Source organism: Gossypium hirsutum, chromosome D12 (genome assembly GCF_007990345.1).
Source record: "Gossypium hirsutum isolate 1008001.06 chromosome D12, Gossypium_hirsutum_v2.1, whole genome shotgun sequence".
Lineage (NCBI taxonomy): Eukaryota > Viridiplantae > Streptophyta > Magnoliopsida > Malvales > Malvaceae > Gossypium > Gossypium hirsutum.
Genome location: NC_053448.1, coordinates 14,662,428 through 14,671,448, shown reverse-complemented (window position 1 = coordinate 14,671,448; position 9,021 = coordinate 14,662,428). Strand labels below are relative to the sequence as shown.

Sequence of the window (9,021 nt, the reverse complement as noted above, 5' to 3'; positions counted from 1 at the left end):
TCTATTCTTCTCCCTCTCCTCATGCTGAAATTCTCTGAGTTTTTCCATCTTTCTCTTCTTTTTCTTCTTTTTGATTTTTCCCTAATCCATTTATTTTCCTTCGTTTTCGCATGCGGTTGGTGCTCCCTTAGTTTCGGTAAGTGTTTCTCTTTGTTTCTTTCATGAAACACTTAGCGGCTGAAGTGGTAATGTTTTTTCTCTACGATTTGGGCATAGGGGGAGGCTCGGATTGGTGAATTAAATGTTCTCGTCTTAACAATAGTTAAACAGAGGGTTATCGTTGGTGGTAAGTTGGGTTTCTATTCGTTCTTTGTTATCAATTTGCTTGTAAATCTGTTAAATTGATGTTGAGTATCTTGATTATAGGCATTGGAGTGCTCGCAGACTGTTTTAGCATCAAACAAAACCAGGTGTGTACCCAAAACGTAACAAAAAAGGGATTCGGCGAAAAGTCAAAACAGCTTGCTATTTGGACAGCAGCAGTAGGCTAACTTTGAAAAATCGCCATAAATTGTGAAAATCGAATTAGAGGATGAAAAAAATATGGAACTAAATTTTATTGAGTCTAGTTTCTCATAGAAGAAACGGTGTAAGTAATGAAATTGTAAATTGTGAGGTATAACAAACTTTGTGAGGCAAGGTTAGAATGAATTCGGGTTCCCCTGTTCTGACTTTGGAAAATCATCAAATATTTGATAAAAATAATTAGGGGTTCAAATTTACGTGTTTATTAATGAGTCTATTTTCAATAAAAATGAATGGAAACATCATCCAAATTTTGTACTAAAAGATAATTAATTTTTAGCAAAGAAGGGACTAAGCTGTCAAACAGGAAAACAGAGGTAAGTTTGAAGATTTTACTGTACTTATTGGCTAAACCAAAAATTTTGACAATTTTATGGTAGAAAGGTATTTAAGTCTAGTTTCAAATACATTAAGCGGATCTTAATTTGGAATTCTGTAGCTAAAGATATAAATAATTTTGAAATAGTGACTCAAGTAGACAACTTTGAAGGAACATATAAGTAAATAGTGAAAACATATATGAATAATTAACTGGCACGGGTTACATTAAAAGAGGATCACGTGGCCAACGCCAATTTGGGTCGAGTGGGCCACATGGGCGTGTGAGCCCATTTTTTCTGAAAAGTTCTGTAAGGTTACACGGGTAGTCCAAGTCGATTGTGGACCTACTGTAGGGTCGGTAAGCTTTACTTAAACCACTATATGTGTGATCTGTCTGTTTGATTTCTATACCGAGCATGAATTATGATATCTCAATGTATGTACTATTAATTGCATAATGACATGACATATTTTGTATGTTGCATTGCATCAGGGTGGGTTGATGATATTTTGAGGAAGTGTCTGAAAGGCTATTAAGCCTGTTATTTGGCAGCTCAGCTGTAACATGTTGATTATGTGCCGCATTTCGATACAGCATGGTGTGTAGGGATGGGTGGGTTGATTTAATCCTCACATGCTGTGTAAGGTTGGACGGAGATGGTGTGTGAAGGCTAGTGGGTAGGATTCTGATTTATTGTATCTGCATTCTGTATCTGATATGGGCCAAGGCCCTAATGTATTTCTGATACTATATCTGAATGGGCTGAGGCCCAAACTGATTTTGTGATGGGCGCATGCCCCAAACTATATCTAACTGAATTCTGTTGATTATTTGTATGCATGTTTTCTGTGGGGATTACACACTGAGTTTGCAAAAACTCACCCTTTCTCTGTTTAATCAGTACAGGTAATCCCCAGACTTTACGGGCCAGTGCAGCGGAGGACTCGGCAGTGGCAACACGTAAATTTTAGACTGTTTTCTGTTAATGCCTAGAATTTATTACTTAATTGGGGTTTTTGATGTCTCTTCTAGACTATGGACTGGTTGACTTTAAATTTGGACTTTATACTTTTTTTTTTTGAAATTGCAACTCCACAAAACACGGTTATTTTTTCTAAAAACTAAGGTTTTTCGTAAATAAAAATGATTTTCCCTAAATTAATTGGTTACAAAAGCTTCCGCTAAGAGACAAGTTTTAAAGCAAATCAATTAGTTTTTTTTCGAATTAAATAAAAGCTAACTTACTGTAATAGTTTTTAAACTCGACAATCTTGTCTTCAAATCCCTTTCCATGTGACATTGCCAGATTCGGCCGTAATGTCTAGGCCAGGTTAGGGGTGTTACACCCTGATTATTTTCAAACTATTTTTAAGGTCCCGTAAGTCCGATTTAATGCCTCTATGTGTATTTAAGTTATGCTTAATATGTAGATTGAATATTGATATTTAAATTAATGTTTAAATGGTTTAATGATGTTATTTTATTTCATATGTGTCATAGTACTCCGCAACTCTAATCTAGCGACGGAGACGAGTTAGGGGTGTTACACAACCATTACTGGGGTTACTCTTTGAAAAGTTTAAAAACAATGACTTACTAGCAATTTCAAATAGGAGTTACATGCATTATAATAGACGATTTTACATGGGAAAAAATGACCAACTTTGTGAAATAATTTAAAAAAGAATAATTGATAGCAAGGAGACTTGAACTTGCATCATATAGGAGTTACTTAAGTTGCTTAACCACTCGACCACTTCAAATGTTTGTTAATGAGTTAACAACTTTTATTTTTAAATAAGGCATAACACAAATTAGGATTTTGAAGCAAAATTGCTCAAAATAGAAAATGATGTGAGGGAAATGACTCGAATTTAAATCTTCAAGGAAAAATCCACCGCCACTTAACCACTAGACTAAATACTTATTATTATCTAATGCACAAAGATAACTTAAAAATTGAGGCGTGACCACTCTTGGTTAATTAACCCTAATTTCTACTAGTCTAGTTTTTGGGATGTGACATCAGTAATCATTTTGCATGCCACTAAGGAACTAGTCGATTCCATTCAGACTAAATTAGAATTGAAACTTAACTAGTTACCAATCCAACCACCAATATAAGTGCACGTGTCTACAGCATTTTTCGCTCGTAGCGCATAAACTTTGGAATAGAGATTCCAATTAAAAAAACATCTAAGAAAAATCTAATCTTCAACTAAAGAAATCTAAAAAAAAAATCTCCAAAGCTCCACTAATTCTAATTATATTGTTACTTATATAGGCAAGAATCCAAAGACCTAAATGTCCCTTTGTTTAATATAACAATTAGGGCTTAGAGTTCGAAAAGACCCTGAAATACCTTGAAAATCGTGTCCAGCGCGTGCAGGGAAATTATCGTGAGGTCGAATGCTTCCTCGTCACGATTTTTAATCTATTTTTCCCTTTTTTGCATCTGTCTTCAATGTCGCAACTTCCATGGCCTAATGTCGCAACATTCACAATAGTTTCATCCCATAAGTTATTTTTTCATCTTTCTTTGATGTCGCAAGTTCCATACTTCGTGGCAGACAACATTAGCAACAGTTTCGGCCCAAAGATGCATCTTTAGCTCTTGATCTGTTCTACATAACCACATTATCATTATTAACTGTAAAATGTCATAAAACTACTATAAATTGTATATTAATAGTTAGAATGTAAAAACATAAATTACTAATTGACTTGATTACTATAAATAAAATTGAAATAAATAACATGATACATCATGGCAGATCATTTACTTAGCGAGAAAATAGATTCACTACGAATGTGATACATGCGATCCATTTCTCTTAGTTTTCCTTTTAATTCATTCCACGGTTATTTGTTCTACATGCAATTCATTTTGGGTTATGTCAAGCTAGCGTAGAGACTGATTGGACATATATAATTAGGGCTCAAATAATTTGTAATTTTATTCCGGCTCTTCTTCTATTAATTACAACATTATTTAATCAGGGAGGCATTCCACTATAGTACCACGACTAAACTCTCTCTTATTATATGCCATTACGGAAGCTACTTGACAAGTGCTCATCCAATGACCTTGCCATAAGTGTGTTACCCTCTTAGGATATCTTAAATATTTTTGGGATAAGATTTGTTCTTCCAATATGATCTTATTTTATCTCATTGTGTTGATTATATCTTTCGATATGAAAAAATCAATTTTTAACACAAAGTAATTAAATCATTTATCTTATGACAAATGAACTGTTACCATATTTTTGTTCAACAGTTATGTAATGCTAATGAGAGGATATCATTTACCCTTATAGGGCTATGATTTCATTGTTGTGGAATGATGCTACATCATACAGCAGTCCTATACCCAACATACCAGCTTTTAGTTCTTTTTCTGTTTGAACTTAAACTTTTAATACATCACAGCATACGAGTCGCGCATAGTCCATTATCCACTCAAGATTAAAGTATGTCACATTATTAACATCACTAGTGAATAAATCTATAAAAAAATCTAGGATCTATTCTACTTGGGTCCTATCTAATTTATTGTCCGTCTAGTTAGTCACATTTATATTTTTAATCTTTTGGGAGTCGTTCGCTCCAAAACCTAAGATAAGGTATCTCCCCAATTAGACTCGATAGACGACTTAATAGTCTTTCAATTGGTTTTCTCAATTTTGATTAGACTACAAAATACTTAGATTATCTATTAATATAAGTGTCTTATTATGTTATGATTCAGCCACATAATGCAATTTCATATTAGTTAAACAGTAGATAATCATTGAGACAATATTTGCTGACATTTTTCTTTGAATGCAAAAACTGTTGATAATAAATACAAATGATATTAATGTATAATGAATTTTTATTTGAACCAGTATGTTCGGAAAGTTACAAGTACAAAATGATGAATACACTATACTTAGGGCATTAGATCCTAACATTTTCTAACAATTGACACCGGAGCCTAAGTCATGCCACATCTAATTACAATAAATCAATTGTCAAATGATTCTTTTTTTTCTCATGTATTAATTGATTAAATTGATAGAAAGTGACATTCTCAATTATTATGCATGTTATGAATATGTATGTGAATGAATGTTTTATGTATAATTATTTATTTGACATATTTTTGTTAAAGTTGTGGTTTTTATATTAGATTGGTTGTAATTAAGTTATTTTTTATGTATGAAATTAGATTGTGGACTATTATCTTCAAGTAAGTTTTTTTATTTAAAAAAATTTATGAGCCAGATAATCGAAATAGAGACCCCAAATACGGAAGAAAGTAATTTTTTTTATTTAAAAAACTTTGTAAGCCAGATAATCAAAATAAAGACCCTAAATACAGAAGAAAGTAAATCAACACACCTCTCTAATAATCCAATGTTTTCTAGTAAGGTGCATTTTTTATCAAGTATTCAAATATTTTTTTATTCAAACCTTCATTTTTTTAATGAGATAAAAGTGTCATACATCATGGTAAAGTGGGATTTTGAGCATGGTGTCTTGTTTCAAATATACCAAAAGTTGACCTCCCCTTAGATTCTTAGAAGTTGATTTCTAGTGTTTTAAACTAAGGTTTCTTTTTTACCTTTTTCAAAGTGGACTTTGATTATGTGGATTGGAGATGAATCTTCTTTTAATATAATTATTAAACCTGTTTGAATTAGAAGTTGAGAATCATAAATTTTTTAAAAACGTTAATTTACGATTTCTAAAATCAAATTTTGATTTCAGGAGCTCTAAAAGGACAATTATATGATCTAAGCCCAACCTATAATGCCCAGGGTTGATAAATTATATTTAGTGTAATATCAAGATTAATTTAAAGACCAAGATAAAGAAAACACTTGATAACTAGTTTGAAAATTTATGTTAAAGTTGGAGGACTTGAAATAGAATTTGACCTTTAATTTAAAGGTCTCATATCAATGGAAGGGGTAACATTCATTGACACCTAAGCCAAGGCCACTCATTCATGGTAGAAAGCCTCATTTTTACTTTTTAGTTTTAGTTAATTTAGTGAGAACTGAAAACTGTGGATTAGAAAAATATCTGGGTCCTTAAATACCTCATTATCTCATTTATTACATTTCTTTGTTTTTGTTCTTTTATCTTTCTTTTTTAACGGAGAGGACATTTCTAAAGATTAGGTTGTTAATGAATAGAGCTTAAATGAACGAATCTTTGTTCATATTCATTTGTTTATTTTTAAGTTTGTTTGTGTTCAACTTGTGTTTGTTAAGAATTTCAACATTTTTATTTGTGTTCGTTTAAGTTAAATGAACATATTTGGGAACATTAAAGCAACATGTTCATGAACAATGTTCATGAATAATAGTAAAAATAATAAATAAACCTATATATTATTTATATATATATAATAGTCAAATATAAATATTTTTTTCATAGAAAAATGAAGGCATCATACTGCCTTAAGTCAATTTATTCTTACATGGTGTTTCCCTAATTTATCATCTAAAAGTAGTCTCCTAACATGAGGTGTAAGGGCATCAATATAAACTTAATTAACATCATTAGAAAGACATGATTTAGCTAACCAATCAGCAACCAAATTGTTTTCCCTGTTCATGAACTGATACTTGCCTATAAAAATCTATCGAGTCACTTCCTTGATTTTCCTAACAATAGTCATTGAAGGTGTACTTTCCGAACATTCCTTAATCATATCCACAACCACCTTGCAATCAAATTCTACAATCACCTTCGTGTACCCTCTTGTTTCAGCTATTTCCAACCTATGCAGAATGGCCCAAAGCTCTGAATTCACAGCAAAACCCCTCTTAACAGACCTTTGGAAACCTTCAATCCAGTTCCCAAAAGAGTCTCGTAATAAACCCCCATCCACCAACCAATTTTTGTTTCTACTAGCCGCTCCATCAGTGTTGATTTTGATCCATCCATGATTGGGTAGACACCATCTTTCCATATCAACTTGCGAATCTCTGGTTCTGCTACCCTTTGGACTTGTTTCGATGACATGTTCAGCAAAGCACTTCGTACTACTAACCATCTCTTCTACTTTCTCAATCACCTGCTAAAAAACACACTTGTTTCTATTCTTCCACAGCATCCAACACAATACTGCAAAGTAAATCCGAGATTCATCTCCGCCAAAACCAACTTGAAACTCCCCGCTTAGATTGGAATGAACCCACTCAGCCAAATCCAAGCTGAAAAATCTAGAGACACATTCAGCTGAGATTATTTTCGACCATACTTCAGTCATAAACCAATAATCATGAAGAACATGTAGATGTGTTTATTGAAGGCCACCACAGATTGAACACCTTGCGTCGTTAGTCAATTTCCTTTGAACCCTTTCACTATTAGTAAGAATTCTTTGATGTAGAACTAACCAAAGGAAATGCTTAATTGTAGTAGGTAGGATATTATTCGATATTCTATTCCACCCAATATTAACATGAGGAATATCAAATTAAGCAATTCTTTTTTTAAGCAGTTTTAACAGAAAACTTATCGTTAACATTTGGCCTGCATAGACATGTATCATTACCTAGAGTATCATTTGGCAGATGACATGCAACAATATGCTCAAAAAGCTCTCTATTAAAGTAGCACTCCAATAGTGACCACTTCCAGTAGCCATCTGGATCCAAGAAATTAGCCACTTTTAAAACTACCAAAATGACAACATCAAGAGATAGATGACTATGTAGGGGACCCAATTTAGGAATCCAAATATCCTATATAAAGCTAACCGAACTGCAATTACCTAGACTCCAATACAAGTTCTTCCAAAACTGATCCCAAATATTAGATATCGATCGCTAAACATAAGAATAATGGGTTCTACTAATCGTGAGAGGGCAAACCTCTAATATTTTATATTTACAACTCAAAACTTTAACCCATAACGCTTCTGGTTTGGTCACTATTTGATGGGCTAGTTTTATAAGAAAGGAAATATTCTGAGTCACCAACCTCCTCAAAACAAGACCTCCCTTCTTTATAGGTTGACAACAAATATCCTATTTAACCAGTGACATTTTCCTTTTCCCATTATTTGATCCCTAAACAAACTATCAGACAATCTGCTCAATTTCGTCACATACACCTATAGTTATCATAGTTGATTGCATAAAGTAACTCGGTATTTCCAACAACACTGATTTTGCCAACGTCATTCTACCTGCCAATGACAACAAATTTGCATCAAACTCGTTCAGTTTCCTCTAGACTTTGTTAATAACAAATTGAAATGTGCTTTTAGAAAGTTTCTTTTGGAATAATGGTACTCTTACGTAAGTGCCCAAGTCCTCCACCTCTTGGAATTCTAGAGCATCTCCAATCATTCTCCTAATCGTAGCCTCTGTGTTACCCAAGAAGCATATTTTTTATTTTCCAGAGTTCATTTTATTGCCTAAATATGCACAGAACTGTTGGAGGATAATCTTCAAGTTTTCAGCATTCTCCACACTTGCTTCACCAAATAATACCAGGTCTTTGGCAAAAATAAATGAGATTGAGATGGTCTGTCTCTTCTCGATTTTATAGTTTTCCACTTGCCATTTCATACGGCCAACTTCAACACATGGCCTAATTTCTCTATTGCCAACACAAAGAGATATGATGAGATCGAGTCACCCTATCAAACACCTTTCGTAGAATAAAACTCATCAGTAAATCCTCTATTTCTCAAAACTTGCATTGAAAATGTCAAAACACAATGCATTATTATGAGAATAATATTCCTTGGAATATGAGCATCTTCAAGTGTGAATTTGATAAAGTCTCATCTCAACCTACCGTATGCTTTCTCCATATCTATCTTCACCGACACCTAACCTTTCTTCCCTTTTTTTCATCCCCATAGAATAGATAACTTCTTGTGCAATGACAACATTATCCATAATACACCTCCCTCCCACAAAGCTAGTTTGGTTATCTGTAATAAGAATCGACATGCTAGGTTTTAGACGATTCACAATTACCTTTGAAAGGATCTTGTATGGCACAAGCAAAGACTAATAGGTCGAAACTGCATAATAGATTCTGGGGCGATCACCTTAGGAATAAGAACAAGTAGAGTCTTGTTGAAAAGTCCCTCTAGATTACCACCCTCAAAGATTTTCCTAACCAAAGATATACTATAAATATTAATAATATACTAT

General features: G+C 33.2%; 1 protein-coding gene across 1 annotated transcript; it reads right to left on the bottom strand.

The window, feature by feature from the left end:
• Positions 1-6,482: 6,482 nt before the first annotated feature.
• Positions 6,483-8,814, bottom strand: LOC107942376 (uncharacterized). The gene is made up of 3 exons (XM_016876033.1): positions 8,657-8,814; positions 6,972-7,059; positions 6,483-6,920 (listed from the first exon to the last, which is right to left on the bottom strand). Exons 1-3 carry the CDS (start codon positions 8,812-8,814, stop codon positions 6,483-6,485), a joined length of 684 nt encoding a protein of 227 aa, XP_016731522.1.
• Positions 8,815-9,021: the final 207 nt, after the last annotated feature.